The sequence below is a fragment of the Mastigoproctus giganteus genome, chromosome 9 (genome assembly GCF_048544385.1).
Source record: "Mastigoproctus giganteus isolate SK-2022 chromosome 9, ASM4854438v1, whole genome shotgun sequence".
NCBI classification, from domain to species: Eukaryota; Metazoa; Arthropoda; class Arachnida; order Uropygi; family Thelyphonidae; genus Mastigoproctus; species Mastigoproctus giganteus.
The window spans coordinates 85,903,367-85,929,969 of NC_143583.1; the positions used below are offsets into that span (position 1 = coordinate 85,903,367).

At 37.5% G+C, this 26,603-nt stretch overlaps 1 protein-coding gene across 1 annotated transcript in view; it reads right to left on the reverse strand.

The window, feature by feature from the left end:
* l(1)G0196 (inositol hexakisphosphate and diphosphoinositol-pentakisphosphate kinase) overlaps nt 1–26,603 on the reverse strand; it is an 832,616-nt gene that overhangs the window by 193,734 nt on the left and 612,279 nt on the right. The window contains exon 24 of the mRNA XM_090381508.1: nt 6,502–6,621. Within this exon, the coding sequence (XP_090237634.1) occupies nt 6,502–6,621 (120 nt within the window). The remainder of the gene's footprint in view (nt 1–6,501; nt 6,622–26,603) is intronic.

Below are 26,603 nucleotides of genomic sequence, written 5' to 3' on the forward strand. Positions count from 1 at the left end.
CTGTACTTGTTCCAGCAGCTCTACATCCTTCTTGAAATGAGGCCTCCAGACCTGTATACAGTACTCTAGGTGTGGCCTGACCATTGCCTTATACAATGGGATAATCACCTCCTTATCCCTGCTGGAAAAATTCCTGTATATCATTGACATAATACTCCATGAGCTACTCTTGCAGCCCGTCTGCACTGCTCAGAGAACTTCATATCTGCCTGCACAACCACCCCCAAGTCCCTTTCATTCTCTACCACTGTCAGTGTAGTACCACAGAGTTGATACGTTGCTCTGGGGTTGCTGTTTCCCATGTGTATTACTTTACATTTGTCAATGTTAAACTTCATTTGCCACCTCTCAGCCCATCTGCTCAACCTTTCCAGATCCTGTTGCAGCAGCATAGTGTCAGTAGTGTCCTTGACAACCCTGCCAACCTTTGTATCATCTGCAAACTTGGACATTAAGCTTGATATACCATCATCAATATCATTTATGAATACAGAAAACAATAATGGACCCAACACTGAGCCCTGAGGGACTCCACTAATAACATTAGTCCACGATGAGCAGTGTCCATTGATTACCACTCTCTGTCTTCTCCCGCTCAACCACCCCTTTAAACATAGCAGCAATTTGCCTCCAATGTCACACTGCTCCAATTTGTGTAGCAGTCTTCCATGTGCAACAGTATCAAAAGCCTTTCTAAGATCCAAGTATATAATATCAAAGTTATTCCCTGCATCCAGTTCTTTTGTGACTGCATCATAGTATCCAATCAAGTTGGTCAGGCAAGACTTCCCCTTAACAAAACCATGCTGTGTCTGCGCTATAACTGAAGTCTTGTCTAAATGATCCTGCAGTGCTTCTTTAACCAGTGCCTCCATTAATTTTCCTGGAACAGAAGTTAAGCTCACAGGTCTATAATTACTTGTGTCAGCCTTTGATCCTCCTTTGTGAATTGGGGTCACATTTGCACATTTCCAGTCCATGGGTACCTCCCCTGAGTCCAAGGAAGCTCTCATAATTATAGCTAAGGGTTTGCTTACTTCCTTTGCTGCCTCCTTTAATATAACTGGATAGATCCCATCCACCCTGGGTGCCTTTCTTGTGTTTATCTTCAACAGTTTCTCCTCCACTTTACTCCCAGTTATTTCAAGATTCTGTAGCTTACTGCTAGAGTTGAATACACCTCTGGCTTTCCCCTCGCTAAATAACTCCTCATGTGTGAATGTCGATGCAAAATATTCATTTAGTTTGTTAGCTACCTGAGCAGGATCATCAACAGTTGACCCATCGATATCAAGTGGACCAATCTGATTCATCCCCTTCCTTCTAGAGTTTACATAAGTAAAGAACTCTTTGCTGTTTTTCTTTGCATCCCTTGCCAAAGATTTCTCGTAATCTGCCTTCGCCTGCCTAACCTCCTTTGTAACTTGGTTGCATATCAACTTATATCTATCATAGGCCTCTGTGTCATGTGTTAATTTGTATGTATCCCATGCATTTTTCTTCTCTGCCATATGCCTCATTAGTTCATCTGACATCCATTTTGGCCTAAACCTTGAACAATATTTCTTAGTTGGTATGTAAAGCCTAGTAGCTTCCAAGATAAGTTCTTTGAATGCTTCCCATTTTGAATTTGCTGTTGGTAACATCATCAGTTGGTCCCACTGTATAGAATTTAAATACTGTCTCAGTCCATCGTAGTCGCCTTTACGGAAGCAATAACCCTTCCCTTTACCCCTAATGGTAGTTACCTCTTTGAGTAAATCCCACTTCAGCACACTGTGATCACTGCCACCTAGTGGTTCATTTATCTGCAGATTCTTAATGCATGAAGAATCACTGCTGATAATCAAATCAAGAGTATTACTCCCTCGAGTTGCCTCCCGAACATGCTGATGTAGAAAACAATCATCCAATAAATCCACAAAAGCCCTGCTAGTGTGTGAGTAACCAGCCCCCAAATTCCAGTCAATATCTGGGAAATTAAAATCTCCCATTATAAGACTCTCTGATTTACTGGCCCACTCTCATTTCCCTGTACAGTTGCTTATTATACTCATCAGAGTCATTAGGCCTATAGCACACTCCTACTCTCAATTTTGATCTCCCAATGCTTATGTCACACCAAACTGACTCAACACTGCACTGTCCAGCGATGTCGACTGGCTTCACTTCCTTGGTTTTTATGTGTTTCTTAACTAATAGCATAACCCCTCCCCCCTTCCTATCCTGTCTATCCTTTCTGTAGACGTTGGACTCCCCAAATTGCAGTTCTGCATCCCTTATATCTGTGTGACACCACGTCTCTGATATCCCAACAATATCTGCCTTTGATGTTTTGAGCAGTTAGAAGACAATTACCACTTACCATCACATGTAGAGGCTGCCATAGCAGAGTGGTCAGGCATGAGCATGCACAAGTACATATGCTTTGAGTGGCCGGGGGTTCAAGCCCATGACTGCTAAATACAGTGCTGTTTCTTGTGTTCTCTCTATCTTGTGACCTCCTGATCATGTGGTCATCCCAGAGTATAAAACAGAAATTTTTTTTATTTTAGTGACTGGTCAGAGGGAGAACTGGTCTTCCAATTAGTAAAACTTACAAAACAGTCTATGTGAGAGTTTGCAGACTGCATGGGAGTTTGCTTAAATGGTTTTGCCAAACCTGATAAAATACTTTTGAAAATATCTAAAATAGAGAGGCTTAATCTTTTGCTGCCCAGTGTTAATTATATGAGTCAAATGTTGCCAACCAGTAACATATTCATCCTACTAACCTTTAATAATTATTGTTCTTATCCCCAGAAACAAGTCAGACATCAAAAACAGTCTTTCTTTAGCAAGACCATGTCTTTATTTAACCACCTTTGCCTAGAACAGTGATGGTGAACCTTTTTGAAGAGTGGGTCAATTATTTTTATTTCTTTTTTAAATACTAGCCCGTTAGTCATAAGTTTGTGGCCTCAATTAGAAAGGGGGGGGGTGCCAATTATTTGGAAACATCAAACATTTTGTTAAGAGATAAAGTTGACAGTTGAATCTTTTTGGTTCTCACTTTTGAAATAATCCAAAAAAGGTTTTAGTTTCCTTTTTGATTTATAACTTTAACTTTTGCAAGTGAAGAGCTAAAAAAAAAAGTAAATATCGAAGCTTGATTTGATACCTTGTACCGCACCAGGTGACATCATGACCAGTATTGCCTCTGGATAAAGTATTTGAATGAGCAAGGAATAAAAGAAAACACTTTTATTTTGAAATATTCTTCATTAATAATTAACATAATTACAGATACAGTATGTGTAATAAAGTTGATAAAAGTATATTTAATGCAAAATTTGTTGTTGCTTACTTTCAGACAGTTTCTTAATATTAGGTACATACTTCATGTTCATTACTTTAATACATTTTGCAGTCAATTCATTTCCAATTTTATTCCTGTTGGAAGATTTAACAAAATTCATTGAGGAAAACAATTTTCACATGAATATGTGGACCCGAACATTGTGAGAAGAGCGTTAGCCAGTTTCCTCACACATATAAAATTGTTCAGTAAAGAATACCATGCGTTTAATATAATATTTTCAACTTTTAGTGTGGGATCTTCATTAGGTCTATCTGCATTACTTTCTGAAATTTTTCCTTCTACTTCAAAAATAAAGTTTTCAAATTTATTTTTCCACACTATGCTGCTTTGGAATTCAATTAATTCCATTTCTAAGTTAGTGATACCTAGCCACATAAAATCGTTTAGCTGCATTGTATCGTACTCTGCTTTATGTGGGCATAAAATAAAGCGAAATGTATTTTCCAAACTTTTAAATTGATTGTATCTCATGGAAAGTTTGTTTTATTTCTTGCAAAATGGTTAAATATTTTTTAATTGCATTTTCTTGAATGTCAAGAATATTTTCAAAATCTTTAGTGTTTTGAAAATGTTTTTGTAATTGAGGAAAATATTTCATGGTGCTTATTTCCAAATCTTTAGTAAAGATGTCAAGTTTTTTTCATAAATATTTTGATATTTTCAAACATCATTAATGCAATTTGTCCATGTCCCTGAAGTTTTTTTATTCAGTTCATTGAAATGCTGAGTGATATCACATAAGAACGTTAAATCATTTAGCCAATCTATATTTGAAAATTCATCATAAAGAATTTTGTCATTAGACAAAGAGCTTTATTTCGTCTAATAAAATGACAAACCGTTTAGGCGCCTCCGTAGCCAGGTGGGAAGGAGCAGCAGTGCGTAGCACACGCTTCTTGATTAGACCGGGGTTCGAGCCCGTCACCACCAAATACGGAGGATGCGGAAAGGTCATTCAGGGAATGACCACCGCATATCCCGGAGCAATATGGCCTTAGTTGCTAATGCTCCTAAAAACCAAATAACAACAACGACAAACCGTTTAAGAACTCGGCCGCAACTGAGCCATCGAACATTGTTGTATGTCAAAATCCCAGAATATTGGAACTCAAAATTTTCTCTAATAATTGTGCAAATTCTCGCTTATTAAGACCTCTTGCGTTTATAAAGTTAATAACTTTAATTACAACTGGCATTACATTAGAAAATGTTTTTAAACCTTGCTTCGCACATAGAACTTGCTGGTGTATTATACAATGAAATTCTATCAGAGAATGTCTAATATTTTGCTTAAGCTGCTGAATAAAACCAATGTTTTTTCCCACCATATTGGGAGCACCGTCTGTTGTTACAGAAACAATTTTTTGTAGATCAATTTCCATTTTTTTAAATGCATTATCAAATTCTTTAAAAATATCAAGACCGGTACACCTTCCTTTCAATGTTATTAGTTTTATTAACTCTTCTTTCATTATATAGCCTGCCTTATATCGAGCAAAAACTGCTAGTTGTGCATAACCATTTACATCAGTACTCTCATCTAAAGCAATCGAATACATTTCTACAGACTTTAAGTAGTTATGTATTTGAGAAGAAATATTTCTTTCTAATTCTATTACTTGATCTTTAATAGTATTGCGACTTATTGGTAACTCATTTATATGCTTTATAATCAAGTCTTTTTCTTTAAAATCTGAAAACAGAGTAGCTCTACATTCTAAAAATGCTTGTTTTACAAACTCTCCTTCTGAAAGAGGTTTCCCATGGCGAGCAATGCAGTGGGCTACTTGAAAACTAGCAGCTGTAATGTTATTTTTCGGAGTCAAAAAAGTTTTTAAAACACTTGTTTGTGAATCGTTCTGTTTTTTCTTTTGTAAAAAATATTCTCTCCTTTTTTTTTTGTCTGTTGAGAAGCCGAGATTTGAATGCAACTTTTCAAAATGTCTTTTTACATTGAATGTACGAGAGGCGACTTTTTCGTTACAAATAACACACAAAGTTGTTTTATTCTTTTCAATCACACCATATCTATCAGACCATTCTGTTTGATATGGTCTGGAGCTTGTACCGTTAATTTTCATTTTTTTTAACCACTGACATAGTTCAGGGCTACGCCTGCAAAAAATATATATAATATATATATTTTTATAACCTACATATATATTATATATGTAGGATGCAATAATTTTAGATGAACTTTTATAAACGTAGGCCCACTTAATATACTTACATCGGTTATGTAGATGAGAAAATTTGACAATAGAAAAATTAAGTTATAATCAATTTATTATTAACACTTCTAGACGCGTACGTCAAGTCTGCCTCTTAGTCCAATACTGCGAGAGTGCGAGCTGGTAACTTTGTACTAGCCCGATACATCTCCGTTCTTCAATGCAACGACAAATCGCGCCAAGTTTATGTCACAGTGTAATGAGTCATCCACATGCATAGTTTAATACAATAGAACACTGTTTGCCGACGTGCGATGTCCACATTCCACTTGGATTTTTGTTATTTTTTATTTATATATTTTATTTTTATTTTTTTGTAAATCTGACATTACATATTTATATTTTATAATTGTTTAATATTTTCGATTATCTTTTCTCTCTGTTATAATTAAAAAAAGTAGGCCAATATTACAATAAACACGTGCATGTGGGTTACTTACCAAGCCTTCATGGGTCAGTATCTGACCCACGTGTCATAGGTTCGCCACCACGGGCCTAGACTCTTAAGGTAAATCATTAATTTGGGATACCACACAAACTGAATCCCTCAGTATTGTCATCTAGCTTCCAGAATCTGGTGTACATGGATGACTGGATTTTATTGTTTAGTGCTTTGTAGTCTCTTACTAAAAATTTGAAATATGTTATGATGCTTTAATTTCAGTCAAGAAGGAAAAAAAAATTTTTAACATTGTGTTTCTGGTCATGGCTTGAAATGTTAATCAGCTTCCATTCAATTTGCCAGTATTTACATTTAGATGTTCATTCTTTATATTTTGGAAAAAACTGCTTAAGATATATTACATACTTAGATACATAAAACCTAATTCACTTTGTCAGAGAAAGTGGGTTGCAACTTTTTTTAAAAATTTTTTTTTGAGAAAATAGACACAATATAGTTCTACTTACAGAACCACTACGAGACTGAGGTCTAAACCCAGGACCTGGAGGTAGGTTCTTCTGCACACAGCATACAACACCTGGACTGAAGTGAAGCTCAACATGAAATCTTTCTTCTGAAGTACAATCCTACAGTTTTTTTTTTTTTTTTTTTTTCAAAATAAATAATGCTTAGGGTTTTTTTTTTTTTTTTTTTTTTTTACATAATCATAACTCAAATATAGTATAGAATGAAGTTTACACTCTTCTCAACATATGTGATTTATAAATTGGTATTACTGAATTTTATATATTTTTTGAATATTCAGAATACATAATTACACAACTTCCTACCAATGAATTTCACATAATTTCATCAACATATAGAATGCAGTCCAACCTATTATCTCTTCAATTTTAATTGCAGAATAAGTCTTATCTTTATTATTTTTATAATCATTATAAGCAAAAAACAGAGCAGTGGCAATAAACTGTTGACATTTGAAGAGTAGTTTACAAAGGGTAAAATGACAGTGGCTAGCACTGGTTGATGGTTGTCACACAACAATTTTATTCTATATATGCAAACTTTTTAACTTCTTAAATATTTTTAAGCATTTCATTGTTATATTTTGTCAGTCTATACAAAAGAAAACTATAAAATATGTTTTCAAATGTATTTTAACTTTTAATCTTAACTTATTTGTATGCTATTTACACAATTTGATGATATGTAAGTTTTGAAAATGGACCAAAATAAAATGAAGTCTTTTTCATAACTAATGTGGCACATAAAGCCTTTTTATAACAATAATGAAAATATAGCTTCTTAAAAGAAATTTTCTATCTGCTAAAAAGTTTTTAAAATCTGTAAACTAGTGTTTTCAGTTAATGCATCATGATACAGAAAATGTTATCTGTTAATTATGTAATTATCAACCATGCAGTCTGCTTTTTATACAAGCAAAAAAATTACAATATAAAGTTCTAATCATAAAACCCAGATAATACATACTTATAAATATCAATTTATTAGTTGATTTGAGGTAAATTACAGGAGACCCATATCTGACATTTATTATAGCTAAGGCCAGTTGAGTTTAAGAGGGGAAATACACACACAGAATATCAAGCTTATATAATTTGCTCAAAACAAATAAAGGTAAATATAATATATACAAGTATGGACTATGTAGCAAAGGATAATATATAGAATAAGGCAGATGTAAATAAAATATGCAATATTACATAACAATTTCATAAAATGGAGGCAACATTAATCAAATCCCACCATAGAGCATTAGGACATCTTCATTACTCACACCCTTGCCAAACCAAGCTACTTAAGCCAAAGCTCAATCACACTTAATTTGATAGATTTGGAATACAACTCTCATTCTTGATCCTTAGCCGTGCCCCCCCCCAACCTGACAAGTCAGATTTAGGGGGACATGTTACTGCCCCTGCCAGGCAGATCTCCACTATCTAGCTACTTTCTATAGCCTCTCTCATTCATCAGAGATAAAGTTCCAAAGCTTTCAAACTGGTTAGTTCTTAAACATAATTCGTGAGTTTTATGTATAACATAAAACTCAGTCACTTTTTTTTTTTCATAATATAAACCAAACTCACAATAAAAACAAATTATAACTCATAAAAAAACTCTAAGAATTTCTTAAACTCACAATATTTATATAAGCCTTTCCTTCCTACACAATCCAATGGCAGTTGCAAACTCTAGGAAGGCCTTATATTTACTTTCTTCCTTAAAGAACTCCTCACAGTTGAAGGAATCACTGCCGAGTTTAATTTCCAATTCATTTCTTTCCTATCAAATTCCCCCTTAAAGTCAATAAAGATAAGAAAGAAATGAATTGGAAATTCATTTCTTTCCTATCTTTATTGTCAAGAAAGTACAGGGCTCATCTGATGGCAACAAGGCAACAAAGTCTGTTGCCTTGTTGCCATCAGATGAGCCCTGTACTTTCTTGACAAGTCTATAAATAGCATCCTCAGTTGATCAGCCTTTCATGAATCCATACTGCCCGAGGCTGCTCATTCCTTTCTCTTCATACACAATCTCTGTTCTATTTATCAATAAACTTCAAAAATCTTCCCCATTACTGGCAACAGGCCTGTAGGAACATGACTAAGTGGGATCTATATTGGGCCTCTTAAGCAAAATCTTAACATGTGCCTCTTTCCACTGATTTGAAAATATATGTTCTTTCATAATGTCAACAATTCATTAGGCCACTTACTACCAAACTGCTTTATCACATCTGGTAAGATCCCATCAATTCCAGGCACTTTCTGTGCTTTGGTTTTATCCAAAGCCATTTTTAACTCCTCTGCAGTTAAATCATTATCTATAGCACTTCCTTCATACTCCTCATTGAGTCACGTAATTTCTTTCTGCAACTCAGTTTCATCAATCTCACGATGCTCAATAAACAAGGAGAGCACGCCCATAAAGAAGATGTCCAATCATGTCTCAATATCTCCGCTCTTTACAGTATTAGCATTAGTTGAGGCATATGATGCAAGAAAGCAAGCTTATACAGCATCAACAAAAACACACATCCCATTTCACCCATCCGGTGACTCCAAATGTTTGTCTAGTTCAGCCTTAAATTTATTTAAGCTATCAACTTCCACAACAACAAATGGAAGTCTGTTCCAGCAATCAACTATTTGCTGGCTAAAGGCAAACTTCTGCACATCTATTCTACAACTGTCTTCCCTCAATTTGAATCTATGCCCCATCAGGTTCTTAATCTGAGCAAGCGAAAATATCGCATCAGCATTAAGCATGCTCAAGTCATTCAAGGCCTTATACACTTTGATCAGATCACCTTGCAGGTGCCTAGTCTCCAGATGCTGCAATTTACACAACTTAAGCCTTTCTTCATAAGTGCCTTCTCTCTACTGTATAGACTACTCAAGGTGTGGCCTGATCATTGCCTTATACAAATGGATAATCCCCTCCTTATCTCTGCAAGCAAAATACATATACATCATTGACAAAACTCCACGACCGTCTCTGGCAGCCCGTCTGCACTGCTCAGAGAACTTCATATCTGACTGCACAATTACCCCCCCAGATCTTTTTCATTCTCCACCTCCCTGAGTGTAGTACCACACAGTTCGTACATTTCTCTTGTGTTACTGCTACCCATATGGAGTACTTGCATTTGTCAATGTTAAACTTCAGTTGCCACTTCTCAGCCCATCTGCCTAACTTTTCTAGATTCTGTTGCAGTAGCATACTGTCTTTACTGTCATTAACAACCCTACCAACCTTTGTATCATCTGCAAACTTGAACATTAAGCCTGATATACCTTCATCGATATCATTCATAAATACACAAAACAACAATGGGCACAGCACCGAACTCCGGGGTACACTGCTCATAACACTAATCCACGTAGAGCAGCGTCCATTTATTACCACTCTCTGCCATCTCCAACTCAACCATCCCTTTATCCATTGCAGTAACTTGCCCTTAATGCCATATCACTCCAATTTGTACAGCAGCCTTCCATGCGCAACAGTATCAAAAGCTTTCCTGAAATCCAAGTATATGATATCAAAATTATTTTTTTTGCATCCAGTTCCTTTGTGACCACATTGTAGTATCCAATAAAATTGGTCAGACAAGACTTCCCCTTAACAAACTCATGCTGTGTCTGAGCTATTACTGCAGTCTCTTGTCTAGGTGATCCTGTATCACCTCTTTAACCAGTGACTCCATTATTTTCCCCTGAACAGAAGTTAAACTAACAGGTCTATAATTATTTGTGTCACCATTTGAACCTCCTTTGTGAATTGGAGATACTTTTGCACATCTACAGTCCATGGGGACCTCAATAAATCTAAAGATGCTCTCATAATTATTGCTAAGGCTTTGCTAAATTCCCTCACTGTCTCCTTCAAAAAAACTGGATAGATTCCATCCACCCCAGGTGTCTTTTTTATGTTTAACTTCAACAATTTCTTCTTCACTTTGCTCATTGTTATTACAAAATCATTTAACTCCTGTTAGAGTTCAGTAAACTTCTGTCCTCCTCTTCCTTACAGATTCCTCATGTGTGAATGTAGATGCAAAATACTCATTCAGTTTGTCAGCTATCTGAGAAGGATCATCAACAATTGAACCACCAACATCAAGTGGACCAATCTAATTCATCCCCTTCCTTCTAGAGTTTATATAAGTAAAGAACTCTTTGTTGCTTTTCTTTGTATCCTTTTCCAAGGATTTCTCATAATCAATCACAAAGGAGGTTAGGCAAGCAAATGCTTGCCTAACCTGCCTTATATCTGCCATAGGCTTCTGTGTCACCTGATAATTTATATGAATTCCATACATTTTTATTCTCTGCCACAAGCCTCATTAGTTCATCTGCCATCCATTTAAGGTTAGTGATGGGGTGTGCTGGTCTGTTGTTAAGCTAGCCTCTTTGCCATTGGGTGCTTGGAAGGCCAAGATTCCACCGTTGCTCTGTCCTTGACCATGTGGAGGCAGGGCTTGGTTTGGTTTGAGTTTTATTAGCGCATCAAACAACTAAGGCCATAATGTGACAAATCCAGGTAGGAGGCAGGGCAGCAGGGGTAGACGGCTTCTATGTGGTAGATGGTTCTCATCAACCGGTGCAATACCACCAGTTTGCTTATTGGAGGCTTGAAGTGGTGAAACCCATGTTTAGTTTCTAGAGCAAAGTTTCTGCCCCCCCCCCATACTTCTCCTTCAACCCGTGCACGATACTAAGTACTACAGGTTTTGATACTTTTCGTGTTTGGGGTTTTCATAAAAAAAAAAAAAAAAAAAAAAGGTTCATGTAAGTCTCTGGCTAGGCAAATCCTGGCAATGTCTAAGCTTGCTGGGGAGAGGTGTGAGCAGTGAAGAAGGGGAAAAAGAGAAAAAGAAGCGAAGAAGAATTTTTTATTGGATGGAAACAAGCCTGGGTGATAGTTTCAGTTTTGGGGGAAAAAGGGGGAAGTAAAGGGTAGATAACGGGGAGGCTTTGCCAGAAAATATAATAGGGGATAGATGGCCATTGCAAGGTTTACACACATGGCCCCTCATTCACTCTACAGATATACACATTAACCTGCCAATATACTATTTCTAATTTTTTTTTTTTTTTTTTTTATTACAAGACTTGTATTTAGGGGGAATATTTATACATTGTCACAAGTGGGACATTCATTTAAGATTTCTTGAAGTCTTACTTGTGACAGTCCTCTGAATAAGGAGGGGGGACACCTGGCCTGGGGTGGACATAGTGCTGAGGGTCAAGAGGCACCGGTGGTTGCCCAAAACTCCGCTATTAGTTCTCTTGTGTTGAGATACAGTTTCCTGTAAAAGCCAGAAAGTGTGAGTGATGTGCTGTTAATATTGTGTAATGTAGCATTCTGTTGGCCTCTTTGCACAGGGGCCCGTAAATCATCACCAACCCTTAGTTTCCGTCCACGACATGGGGTCATCCACTGAATTTATGAGAAAGATAGCAATGCTCTTGCTTCCGTTTCCGACTTGTTCTGTATGCTATAGAACACGTGTTATGGATGATTTTGAATTTTGTGGTAAGAACAGGGCCTAATAAATTATGCCAATAATTATAATTATAAGTAGAGCATATAGAACATGAATGACCTTAGAGAAGCAAGAAAGAGCCAGAAAAATTGCAGTAATGATAAAAATTAATAATGAAAAAATATGAATAAACCGGAGGGACCTACCCGTTACCTTGTAGTACTAAAAATGGCTGATATGCACCATCCACGTGTATATTTGTGTGTGATGCACACCAGCAGTGCCTGGCTGTTAGAGATTGAGAGAAAAAAAAAATTGTTGAGGAATGATGATTTTCCATCATAAATGATATATGCATGAATATGTGTGATGATGAGTGAAATTAAATACATGCTGAACAAACTACCCAGGGTAGTTAAGAATTACTCGTATAACAGCTTACAAAGAAGCAGTGAAAGAGGCTAAAACTTTGTTATGGTGGAAAATAGGTTGGGTAAAGGAGGTAGGTAGCATCTCGAATATGGCGTTCACAAAACTAATGGTTCATGAGAAGGAAAATGTAGAAATGGAGGAAAGCTGAAAGATTAATGAGGTAGAGATAAATATATCATCCATAACACGTGTTCAGTAGCATACAGAACATGTCGGAAACAGAAGCAAGAGCATTGCTGTCTTTCTCATAATTTTGGTGGATGACCTCTGACGAAGACATTTAAATTGTCAGTAACGCCGCACTGTGATCCTATTTTATTTTTTTTAACCTAGCGTTTAACCCTTACTTAACTAGTATTAAGCAGTACTAATCAGCTTAGCACTTAAATTAGTAGGTAAAAAAGGGGTCGCAAACTTGTTCCTGTAGTTAGGACCCTGAACAAAATAGAAAACTAACTGCCAACCATATTAATATAAATAATATAATCAGCCATAATTGAAGTAATTACCTTTAACTACCAGGTTTGTAAATAACGTATATATAATACACTTGGCCTCTGTGGTGTGTCTTAAACTTAGAAAACTTGTACCCACCAATTGGCCAATTACAGTATATTAATTCTGTATATATTTATACATACTTTAATTATTTTAGTGTATTATCATTCTCACACACAACTGACTTTAAATACATGAGGAACAGACTCCCAGACATTCGTTCAGAGTCCTAACTACAGGAAAAGGTTTGCGAACCCCGAACTACCCGAGCCTCTATTTATCTCTACTTCATTCATCTTTCAACTTTCCTCCATTTCTACATTTTTCTTCTCGTGAGCTTTAGTTTTATGAATGTAATATTTGAGATGCTACCTACCTCCTTTACGACACCTATTTTTCGGCTTAACAAAGTTTTAGCCTCTGTTCACTGCTGCTTTGTAAGCTTTTATAATTCTTAACTATCCTGGGCAGTTTGTTCGCCACATATTTAATTGTGCTCATCATCACACATATTCATATGTATATCATTTCCATCATCAATCCTCGACAATTTTAACATTACCACTTTTTTTTCTTCTCTTGATCTCTTAATTACCTTGTAGTACTAAAAATGGTACTACAAGGTAACAGGTAAGTCCCTACAGTTCATTCATATTGTTTTATTACTGCAATTGATTGTTATTGCAATTTTTCTGGCTCTTTCTTGCTTATGTAAGGTCATCCATATTCTATATGCTCTACTTATAATTATTGGCATAACTTATTAGACCCTATTCTTACCGCAAAATTCAAAACGACACGACCATAACACATGTTCAATAGCATACAGAACATGTCGGAAAAAGAAGCAAGAGCATTGCCACCTTTCTCATAATTTCGGTGGATGACCTCTGACAAAGCAATTGAAATTGTGAATAATGCCACAATGTGATCTTATTTAACCTCCATATTATTTTAGTCGCCTTATCCTATCTTATTTTGGTCGCCTTATCCTATCTTATTTTGTCACTTTATCCTATCTTATTTTGTCACTTTATCCTATCTTATTTTGTCACTATATTTCTTATTCATTTCTTCTAGTTCACTTCTTGTGTATACCATAGGTTCAGTAGTAACAAACTTCTACTTCACGCTTTCTATATACCACTATTTATACATTATGATTGTAGGGTTACGGATCAGGGACACTGATTAAGCAAACATTTAAGCAGTGTCCCTGATCCGTAATATCTATTATCATCTTCCTGTTTACTCCAAACTCTCTCCGCTATTTACTCACTACTATTATATATATATATAAATATAATTATATTTAAGTTACTTATTAAGTTAAGTGCTAAACTGGTTAACACAACTTCAATACTAGTTAAGTACAAAGTAAGCATAATTAAACGCTAAGTTACAAGGGAAAAAAAAAAGAAGAAAAGAAAAAAAAGTCATTTGAAATCTTTTGCAGGTTCAGGCTGCTGTTTCTTATCAGTCCATCTTGTTGGTTTCTTTTTATTGCTTAATTTGTCTAACTAATCGAGTTATTATTATTATTATTATTAGCCATATAGTGCAAGGAAGCCTGAGGCTTATGATGCACAAGCAAAAAAAAAAAAAAAATCCCCGAGAGAGAGAGAGAAAGAGAAGTAGAAAGGAATCACCAAGAAAGAGAATGATGATATCCAGCTCAGGACCCTGGGTGTGCAAAGAGATATTTTAAGCTTGTGTTGATAGTTGTTGCAATGCCTCATTTGATTTCCTTTCTAATTAGAGGCATGACTAGGCAAACATCAGGAGAACAACATCATCTGCAAAGGCCACTGTTTATATTAGATCTGATTCTTTTGTTAAAAATTCATCAAGAACCACTGACCAACAAAAGGGCCTGGCACTGAGCCTTGGGGGCTTGGTGCTGGGCCCCTTTTTCTGGTCAGTTCTGGAGATGGTACTAAATTTTGAAGGTACAAAATTCAGTACTTTCTCCAGACCCTTTGTATTGGTCTGGAGAAGGTACTCAATTTTGTTATTGCTGAGACTCCTCTGTCCTGGAAGTAGCTTCCTAAGAGTTTGAACATGTAGTTAGGAATCTGGAGGTGTCTGAACCATCTGTGGATGCTTCCCCCCATCAGGGTGTGTCAAAAGTCCCGTTGAAGTCTATTGTGATGACTAACACATTTGTCTTGGGCAGATTGAATATCTTGGGGGTTGCGAATGGCATCCTGTACACAGGAGTTTGCTTTAAATTCTTACTGAAAGGGTGAAGAAAGGTGTTTCTTGTTAATAGATTTCTAATCTGTGTAGCATTAGCCTTTCCAGTATCTTTGCAATTTCAGATAGTAGAGAAATAGTTCTGTAGGATTTTGCCTCTGCTAAGGGTTTGTTTCGAGTTTTCAAGAATAATTTTAAGACTGCCTGCTTTCACTGTTGGGGAAGCAACCCTGTGCCAGACAGGCAGGAGTTAAAAATGGGTCAGTATTAGTTGTGGCTTATGTTCGACTATCTTCTTGACAATTTCTGTTCTAGATGATCTTGACCTGGGCAGTTTTTGCTCTTTAGTCTGGTAACTGCAGCCTGCAGTTCTTCAGATGTGAAATCTGTTTCTCTTCTACTGTTTTTATTTCTCAGTCTTGTCTGTATTGGTGTTTTCTGAGTCCTCAGGGAAGAGTGTTAATAGTAGCTGTTTCACTGTTTCTTCCCACATGACGGTGGGATTGCCATCTTTATCTGTTATTGCATCAGTAATTTTCCAGTGGGTATCTTTCTACAAACAATTTTATAGATGATATACCATTGGTCAGCATTGCCTTGTGTGAATACAAAGTTTCTCCAGTCCTCCCTCTTCACTTTGTCAATTATATCTGTATATTTATTCCTCATAACTTCAACTTCCTGGGCAGGACATCTGCTTCTACTTTGCTGGAATCGATTCCTTGTGTTGTGGACCTGTGTTCTAAGTGCTGTGAGTTCACTGTTCCACCAGGGACTATTTTTGGTCTGATTTTTCTTTTCTTTATGGATTTTCTGCATGCTCAGTGAATGATTTCTTGTAGGAGGTTCATCCCAAGTTCAGAGAGGATGAGGGGTGGCAGTTATGCTCTTGGTTAAGAAACATACAAAATCTAAGGCAATGCATGCAGCTGACAAGGGTGGTTGTTGTAATGTTGAGCCAATTTGGTGTTACATAAACTGTGGGTAAACAAAAATGAAATTAGCAGTGAGTTATCATGTCAAATTACATGTATAATGAACAACTACAGACAAATATAGTGAACAACTGCTATACAGATTAATAGAGTGGGCCAATATATTATGTCTTGTAATGGGAGATTTTAACTTTTGATATTGACTGGAAGTTGTGGATTAGTCACTCACACAGTAACAGAACTTTTCTGGATTTATTAGATAAATGTTTTCTACATCACCACATTACAGAGGCAACTAGAATGGTAATACTCTTGTTCTGATCAACCTAACTCTTGATTTGTTAAGCATTACCAGATAAAAGAACTGCTAGGTGGCAGTAATCACACTATATCGATAAGGTACCTACAGATGTAGCTACTGTCAAGAGTGAAGCAAAGGGAATTTGCTTTCATAAAAGTTACTACAATGAATCTGGTTTCATGTTCTTTTCAGTGGGATAAAATGATGATGTTATTTCAATTTTAAATGGGAAGTGTTCAGGGAAGTAATTGCAGAAGCTATTAGATATTTTATACTAACTAAGAGATATTGTTCAAGTTTTATACCTAAATGATTGTCACATGCTAAGAAGGCAAAAAAAATAGCAAAGAAAAAATTTGCTTATGTTAACATTAGAATAGAGGGATCACATTGCTCCACAATATGTGAATGGTATAAGACTATTGATGATCCTGTTTAGGTTGCTGACAAAGTAAATAAATATTCTGCATCTACATTCATGAACAAAGTGGTTTTTAGAGAGGGATTCCAGAAGTATACTAATATATTACTGGGGGCTAGGTGATTTGTGATAACTGAGAATAGAAGAGAAATTGTTGAAACTAAAAGTGAAAAAAGCACCTGGGGCTAACAGAATCATTCCAATTATATTAAAAGAAGCAGCAAAAGAGGTAGGCAAACATGGAGCCATCATCATCACGAGAGCATCCTTAGGTTAAGGGGAGATACCTATAATTTGGAGATAGCAAATGTTTCCCCTATTCCTCTGACATAACTTTTGTCATGGACCAAAAGGGAACGATGAGAAAGTGTATAATTAAACCTGTCTTCTGTTCCATGGAAATTAATGGAGTCAGTGGCAAAAGAAGTAACTTAGGATTATCTAGACAGCAATACACTTATATGGTATTCACAGCATTGATTTGTTAGGGAGAGATCTTGTCTGACCAATATGATTAGTACTATGATGTAGTCACAAAGGAAATGGATGCAAAAAATAATTTTGATGTCATATACTTAGAGTTTAGTAAAGTAAATAACTGGAGCAGCATGGCATTAGGGGCAAGTTAGAGTCGTGGATAACAAGATGGTCAAGTGGCAGAAGACAGAATCATTATTAATGGGTATTGCTCTTCTTGTAATAATGTTATTAGCAGGGGCTCCTCAGGCTTCAGTATTAGGCTTTTTTTGTTTTTGATATTGAGCATATCAAGTTTAATGTCTAATTAGCTTATAAAATAAAGGATGGCAGGTAGCCTAATGATAGGAATATCATATGCTAATGTAAGAAGACCTAGAGGAACTGGCAAATGAGACAAGAAGTAGAAATTAAAATTTAATATTGGTATATACAAGGTACTGCACACGGGTGTCAGCTATGCCAGCATAAAACTCACATTCAATCCACATCTGCAATATCTTAGTACCAAAATCCACAAGTATAAAGCTCTGATCAAAAGAATCTTTCAATGGATTGGGGCCTCTATGGCAGGACCTTAACCATCCTGTACAGAGCAGTCTTTCTTTGCATCATTAGCTAAGGTGCAGGAGCATGGTGACCAGAGCCACTGTCACCAGAAATTCTACCAATCTCCAGTCCATCCAGTAAATCATGCATTTTACCATCTCCAGGGTATACTGCACCATTACAGGAAAAAAATGCTCAATGAACACCACATACGGATGGCAGACTAGATGGGACAAAGCCCCTAAAGGCATTGTTATCAAACAATTCCTTCTTCCATCACCCATCCCAAACCTCCTCCCTGGTTTTCACCTGGCCTATACATATAATTTCTAATGACATCACTGAAACTTCTCTCATTTTGGAATTACTGAGGACCCACTATGCAGTTGCAGTACCCCAGAGATTGGATACACACTGTGTACCATTGTCTGTTTTATGATGACCTTAGGGCCATCCTTCTCACAGCCATCTAAATCCTCCTGTAGGGCACCAAGTATCAGTTTGTCACGGACCAAGACTGCTATAATGCCTTCTCCAGGTTTGCTCAGGAAGCTTTCTCCATTTGTAGAGTGTCACTTTGGAACCTTGCTGGGAACAATAACTGACTACACCATCTACCACTGCTCTCACTTATCTCAAACTGATCAACCCTGGATAGAACACTCCATTAATTATGACCATCCTCTTACTAGGCCCACTCAAAGGACTTCCACAGGCTTGAAAATCGTGGAAAGAACCAACCCACCAAACTTGACTGTGCACCTTACTTAGTGTTGTGAGATATTCTAGGGGCTAATTTGATGACCTGAATAGCTGGCAGCTTGCAGAATCACTCCTAGTGCTTTATCCCAGCATAGGATGCATCTTGGCAAACACACAGGCCCAGCACAGGATACCCCTTTTGGCAAATATTTTGGTCTCTCTCTCTCTCTCTCTCTCTCTCTCTCTCTCTCTCTCTCTACTCCTCGAATATTTCACCTAGCCCTTGGCCAACCTTCGGGCAGCTGCCTCTATCCTCCCCTACCTTAGACTATCCTCTTGCACTCCTTTCTAAACAAACAAACAAAAAAATAAATAAATAATAATAATAAAAAAGAATTTTTTAAATTTATTTTTTCATTGGACCCACCATGGATAGCTTAGGTGACTCTGTGGTGAGCCCAGCCAGAGTACCACCCTGCCGACTGGCCCACCTCCACATGGTGTTGGATGGGCAATGGGAGTAATTTTGTGATCCAAAGGCCCCGCAGTTAAGTGGCCAGATGACAACACAATCCTCATGCAAACCACATCTATAACACATTCTGGCCTTTACAGAGTAATAAACACAGAGTTTTGGGCAACCACCAGTGCCACCAGTCAAACAATACTATAAACCAGATGGGTGATACTATACTCAAAAGTAGTGCAGAACAACAAAGACATAGGACTTGGTACTCTGGCTGGGCTCACCATAGAGTCACCTAAACTACCCATGGTGGGTCCAATGAAAAAATAAATTAAAAAAATTTTTTTTTTTATTATTATTATTTATTTATTTATTTATTTTTTTGTTTGTTTGTTTAGAAAGGAGCGCAAGAGGATAGTCTAAGGTAGGGAAGGATAGAGGCAGCTGCCCGAAGGTTGGCCAAGGGCTAGGTGAAATATTAGAGGGGTAGAGTAGAGAGAGAGAGAGAGAGAGAGAGAGAGAGAGAGAGAGAGAGAGAGAGAGAGAGAGAGAGAGAGAGAGAGAGAGAGAGAGAGAGAGAGAGAGAGAGAGAGAGAGAGAGAAGGCGCCTCCATAGCCAGGTGGGAAGGGGCAGCAGTGCGTAGCACACTCTTCTTGATTAGACCGGGGTTTGAGCCCGTCACCACCAAATACGGAGGATGCGGAAAGGTCAGGGAATGACCACCGCATATTCCCGGAGCAATATGGCCTTAGTTGCTAATGCTCCTAAAAACCAAATAACAAACAACAGAGAGAGAGATCAAAGTATTTGCCAAGAGGCATCCTGTGCTGGGCCTGTGTGTTTGTCAAGATGCATCCTATGCTGGGCTAAGGCACTAGGAGTGATAGGAATAATCGATAATCAATGATATACAGATTATCCTACTGTGCGGACTAACCAATGCCTTATACAATAGGTGTTCATCCTATTGTATAAAGGCACCTTTACTACTGCATACAGTTCTGGAGGCATTCGATTTTAGGAAGGTTTTGGATCTTTTGGAACAGATACACATTAAACAGAATTCTCTGCTAGGTTCACCTCGCCATACCTAGATAGAGGTTAGGGGAATGGCACCCAATGATGAATATAGTAGATGGACGTCCTGCTTCCTTGCAGCAGGGATGGGTACCAGAAAGCAGTTTTCTGAGTGACTGCTTTTCCCTGGTAGCAAAGTGACCAGTAAAAAAAAAAAAAAAAAAAACTGAATTTCACAAAACTGATTTTGCACAATCTGTGATCATCACACCAGGTGAAAAGAAAAGAGAAACCTCAGGCGCCTTTTACATGTGACACATACATATATACCCGAGATAAAGAGGATGTTGAAGGCAAACTTCTCCCTTCTGCAAAATGCATGCAGTTCATAAATTAAGGGAAAAGGAATTTATTAACAAACAGCATAACAGTCATCCATCCAATGATTGTTTGTTTGTTTGTTTCGAAATTTATTGGGCGCATCGGCAACTATGGCCATAGTGCGCCATGCATATGGTAACTATGCATGTAATTTCTTCTCAAATAGAGAAAATGGAAAGAAGGAACCAGAAAGTTTTTTTTTTTTTTTTTTTTTTCCTAACTAAAGGAGGTGATATACTTTAATTATCTTGAGAAAGTTATAAATGCTTGAGACATTTGTTTCATTGTTTAAAAGTGAGGTAAGTGTAGGATCTTTTGTTGTGGCTGCAGTGTAAAGATTCTGGCGTTCTCTTGTATATTTTGTGCATTCAACCAGAATGTGTTTCACTGTGAGCATTGTATTACAGTGATGACATTGAGGGGGTATCTCTCCTCTTAAAAGATAACCATGAGTTACATTTGTATGTCCTATTCGCAGATGAGCCAATATTACCTCCTGGTGTCGGATTGAACTGAAGCTGGAAGGCCATCGCTCAAGGTTTGGCTTGATACTTCGAAGTTTATTGTTTGGCTGATTTTCCCATAATAACTGCCATTGGCACGTGCATTTTTCCTGGATTATTGGTCGATAGTCTTGATGAGGCACTTTCCACTTTTTCTCGGGTGGAAGGTGAGCTAATTTGGCAGCATTGTCTGTTAGTTCATTTCCAGGAATTGCCATATGTCCTGGGACCCAGCAGAAGTGCATGTTTTTCCCAAGTACTGATAAGGTATGCAGAGAGCTGACTATTCTTTTCACGACTGGGTGGGTGATGTTCATTGTGTTTTTTAGTGCTTGAAGGGCACTTAAGGAATCTGTGAAAATTATGCTGTTGTTAATATCGGAAGACTCGATATGATTCTGTGCAACCTGAATTGCTATTAGTTCTGCGGAAAATATACTGAACTCATGTGATAACTGATAAGCTAATGTGATGTTTGGGAAAACTGCGGCGATTCCAACGTGGACACCATTCTTTGATCCATCAGTATGTACTATGGAAAAGCTAGTAAACTGGTTCACTACTGCATGGTATAGCTGCAAGAAGTTTTCTCTATGCAATGTAGATTTATTCCATTCATGCAGATGTAAATCACATGAGGGCGAAATGATATTCCAAGGAGCAAGAGAGGATGGGAGGCTATGTGCCACATTGTCTAAGGTTAGATTTAGTTCTTCTAAGAGGCGTTTTATTCTCATACCCAAAGGATGATTAGCATTAGGGCGGTTTTGGTATAACCTGGTGTGCTGTGATGAGAAAACTATCTGCCAATTTGGGTGTTCTGGCATAGATCTAATTTTATAGGCGTAACGTAGTATCAGTTGTTGTCGCCTGATCGAGAGAGGAGGTTCGTGTGCTTCAGCATATAAGCTATGTATTGGTGACGTGCGATATGCTCCTAATGCAACGCGTATTCCACTATGATGGATAGGGTCAAGCCAGCGAAGGGCACTAGGTCTTGCTGAACTATAGACTGGTGCTCCGTAGTCAAGTTTTGATCTTATTAATGCTCTATATAGCCGTAATAAAGTAAGGCGATCAGCTCCCCAATTAGTTGCAGAGAGAACCCGGATGATATTTAGTTTTTGTTGACATGAGTTTCTTAGTCTTTTGATATGCTCAACAAAAGTGAGTTTCTGGTCTAAAGTGATTCCTAAGAACTGTATGCTCGGATGAACTGCTATTGGTTGGCGATTCAGTTCTAGCTCTGGATTGGGATGGAGTTTGCGTTGGTGGCAAAAATGGATGCAAAATGTTTTTTCCGGACAAAGTTGAAATCCATTAGTCTGAGCCCATGAACAGATCTTATTTACTGCCCCTTGCAACTGTCTCTCAATAGTATTCATGTTTTTTGCATGACACCAAATACTCAGGTCGTCTACAGTGCTTTATCAATAGTGTTTGGAATTTGTCCGGCAATGGTGTTTATTGCAATTATAAAAAGTGAAGCACTGAGTACAGAGCCTTGAGGAACTCCTTCTTCTTGGGAAAATACTTGGGACAGTGAGGTTTTGAATCGAACCTGGAATGTACGCTTGCATAGGGAATTCTGTATGAAAATCGGGAGGTGACCCCGAAGTCCATGGCGATGCAGTTCACGGAGTATTCCATACTTCCACGTGGAATCATAGGCCTTACTGATATCAAAGCAGACTAACACATGGTGTTCCAATCTGAGGAATGCATTTCGAATGGAATTTTCCAGTCTGACTAGTATATCTAGTGTAGATCTGTTTTGTCGGACACTGTATTGTGCAGAATGTAGGAGATTGAGATTTTCAAGTTACCAGATCAGTCGGCGGTTCACCATCTTTTCGAGAATTTTGCAAATGCAACTGGTCAAGGCAATTGGTCTATAATGAGTGGGATTTGTAGGGTCTTTACCTGGTTTAGGGAAGGCAAGGACTGTGGCACGATGCCATTGATTAGGGAATTTATCTTCCAGGAAGAGTCTATTGAATAGATGAAGAAGTAACTGTAATGATTCGGTACTAAGTTTCTGAATCATGGAATAGTGAATATTATCTGGTCCTACAGCACTGCATCTAGATGTTGACAAAGCTCTGTGTAATTCGTGAATGGTAAAAGGTAGGTTGTATTGTTCATCTCCTTTTGAAGAGAAGTTTAACTTTTGTTTCTCTAAACTTGTTTTTAATCTTCTGAAAGTCGGTGTATAACTTTCTATTGCTGATGTTTTTGCAAAGGTTTCACCTAGTATATTGGCAATTCCAGCAGGATCATTTACATTCTGCCCTCTCCATTCCATGATGGGTACAGGTATCGTTTTATATTTGCCACTCATTTTTCTGATTGCTTTCCAAATTTTATGTGTAGGCGTTGTTTGATTAATAGTCGAAGTGAAGCAGATCCAAGCAGCCTTTGTATTGCAGCATCTGACATATCTCACTCTTGCTCTAGCGCGTTTATATTGAATGAGATTGGTTGTAGTTGGACTCCGGCGAAAAGAATTCCAAGCTTTGCTTCGCTCTTTTTTAGCCACAAGGCATTCATCACTCCACCAGGTTTTTGGATGAATTGGTAATTTTGATGAGGATTTCGGGACAGTTTGTTCTGCTGCATGTAATATCGTTTTTGTGACATAGTCAACTGCTTCATCAGTTGTGGAATTTTGGATTATTTCGGGATCAAGCTTAGTTAATTTTTTATAGGACTGCCAATCTGCTTTTTCAGTGAGCCAATGTGGAATTTTAGTAGGATGATGAGAGGGCTTATTAAGTAATTCAATTATTATGGGGAAATGATCGCTATGTAGCGGATCGTTGTTTATCGTCCACTTTAGAATAGGATATAAGGTTGTTGAACAGATAGACAAATCTATTGCAGTGCTTGTTCCTGAAGGAAGGTGAACGTATGTAGGTGAACCGTCATTTAGAAGAAGGAGGTTGTTATAGTCTAGACACTGTTCAATTAGTTTTCCTCTTTGGTCGATGTTGTTGTTACCCCATAGAGTGTGATGACCATTTAAGTCTCCTAGAATGAGGAAAGGTGTTGGGAGTTGAGCTATAAGATTGTTGAGATCATTTTGTTGGAAGGTATAGCTTGGTGGGATGTATAAGGAGCAGACTGTCATATGGATGTCAGCTGCCACACGGACTGCTATTGCCTTGAGGGGAGAGTTCAGTAAGACCTGTTTGGCAGGAATATGTGGGTTTGTTAAAACAGCTACACCCCCATGTGCATTATTCTGATTGGTTCTGTCTTTTCTAATAATGTTATAACGAGACAGTTTTGGTGTATTTTGGGGTTTTAAATACGTCTCTTGAAGGCAGAGACATATTGGTGAGTACTTACAAGAAAGATCGTATAGGTCATCGATATTGGCACGGAATCCACGACAATTCCACTGTATTATTCTGTTCATTATTTATCTCTTATTAGACTTTCTGAGCATTTTCGGGTTGCTGAAGTTTCCTGTTTTTCATTTTTGTTTTTATCTTTTTTTGGGAAGGAAGGCCTTTCGGTGTCCATGTCTTCTTCAACAAAAATTTGAAGAACAGGGTCATCTGCTGATTTTTCTTTAGTGTCCATTTGTTGTTGGTGACTAGAAGTTAGGATATGTTTTTCTTTGGGTCCTTGATCCGGAGTCTGGACGTTTTCTTGTGGTATGGTAATTGGTGTATTTACTGCTTGGGTTTGAGTTGCACTGTACAAAGATTTTACGTAATTTGAGAAAGACTGTTTTGGGGATACTGTTAGTTCAGTTTGCGATCCGGTTGATTGGAATTTTTTGGTGGCTTGGGCATACGTAGGTCTGTCTGCATGAGTTGGTGGTGAGATGATTCTTTTTGCTTCTTGGTAAGAAACATTATGCTCAGTTTTATATTTCTGGATAAGTTTCTCACTTTTCCAGCGCTCGCATATTCTGGCATAAGTGGGATGATCTTTTTTGCAATTTGGACATACTGATTGAGGAGCATTACAGTTTTCGCAATCGTGTTCGATTGAACCACACTTTGCGCAAGTAGGGGTTCCCCGGCAAGCTGTTTGGGAATGTCCATACTTCTGGCATCGGAAACACCGTAGCCGGTTTGGGACATATGGTCTGACATTACATACCAGATATCCGGCCTTAATGGATGATGGATGATTCTGTGTGTTAAAGGTCAAGATCAGATTGCGGGTAGGGATCAGATTACCATCTTTTCTCATGGAGATTCTCTTGACATGAATAACTCCTTGTTCTTTCAGTTCTTCCATCCAATGAAGCTGTGGTGCTAATGCACTGGCAGATAATCTTTGATTAGATAAATACATGGTAGATAAAGATGAACTTCAGTTTGTGCCCCCCTCAGTTTTCTTTTATGTATGTATGTAGGAGCTGATATTTGACATGTACATAAAGCTTATAGTAGAGAGAGCCAGCCACAGTTCAGTGGATAATATGTACACTAAAAAGTAAGGAAGCCTGTACACTGTCACAAAAAATGCATGGTCCATTGTAAACTGTGAAGCCAAAAATCTGGCTGCCCTTAAATAAATATATATGCAGTCACATGAATATGTACTCTTCTAATAAACTCCTCTGTCTTCAGCTGTCTGGAAAATGAACAGAACTTTATTCTTTCAAAGCAGCCCTTTTCCCCAATTCATCAATGTTGATGATTTCTATACAACCTCCAGAAACTTCCCTTCTTTGTCATGTTCTGCACCCTCAAATTTCCCTACCATGCAAACTTGCAGTTGTAGAGATATCAGCATTGTTTGAAGCTTTTAAATCAACCACTGCTGGCAATGAAGGAATCTTGGTGAGTTCATCATTAGTGTAGTTCACCACAAATTTTTAATAGAGATGTTACAGAGGTCACGGTAGTTGTCTACAGATTCCAGGACACTGATCCAGACAGCAAACACCTTCATCATGGATATGGAAGGGCAGAAGTAGCATGATCTGCTTTCACTATCTTATTGCTAGCATCATAGGTTTTCATTATTTTATTCTTATGGAACCTGATGATTCTCTGTGTGTTCACTTTCAATTTCAGGTGGTAGATGACTTTCATCAACCGGTGAAATACCACCACTTTGCTTATTGGAGGCTTGAAGTGGTGAAACCCATGTTTAGTCTCTAGAGCAAAGTTTCCGGCATTCTCCCCCCCCCCCATACTTCTCCTTCAACTCATGCACAGTACTAAGTACTATAGGTTTTGATACCTTTCGTGTTTGGGGTTTTCATAAAAAAAAAAAAAAAACCTAATCCATGACAGAGACAATGGTAGCCCCCTCCCACACACATTACTGGAGACCATCAATCTTCTCCTCCAGGCTGATTGACTTCCTTCCTTTTTTGGAAAATGGAGTGATATCGCTATCTCATTTTTCACCCTTATCAGCATTGTTACTTTCCTAAATAACAAAAAAAAAAAAAAAAAAAAAAAAAAAAAAAAAAAAAAAGTTATTTGTTTAAAATTGTGTGTGTGTGTGTGTGTGTGTGTGTGTGTGTGTGTGTGAGAGATGAGAGATGAGAGAGAGAGAGAGAGAGAGAGAGAGAGAGAGAGAGAAATATAAAGAGTAATGGGAGGCAACTGCATTACTGATATCTCTAAAACATATGATGTAAAATACACAAATATTAAATAAAATATAAATCAAAGATTCTGCTTTAATTATGAAATAATATTAAAGAATTATTAAAACTAAATTAAACTGAAGAAGAAAT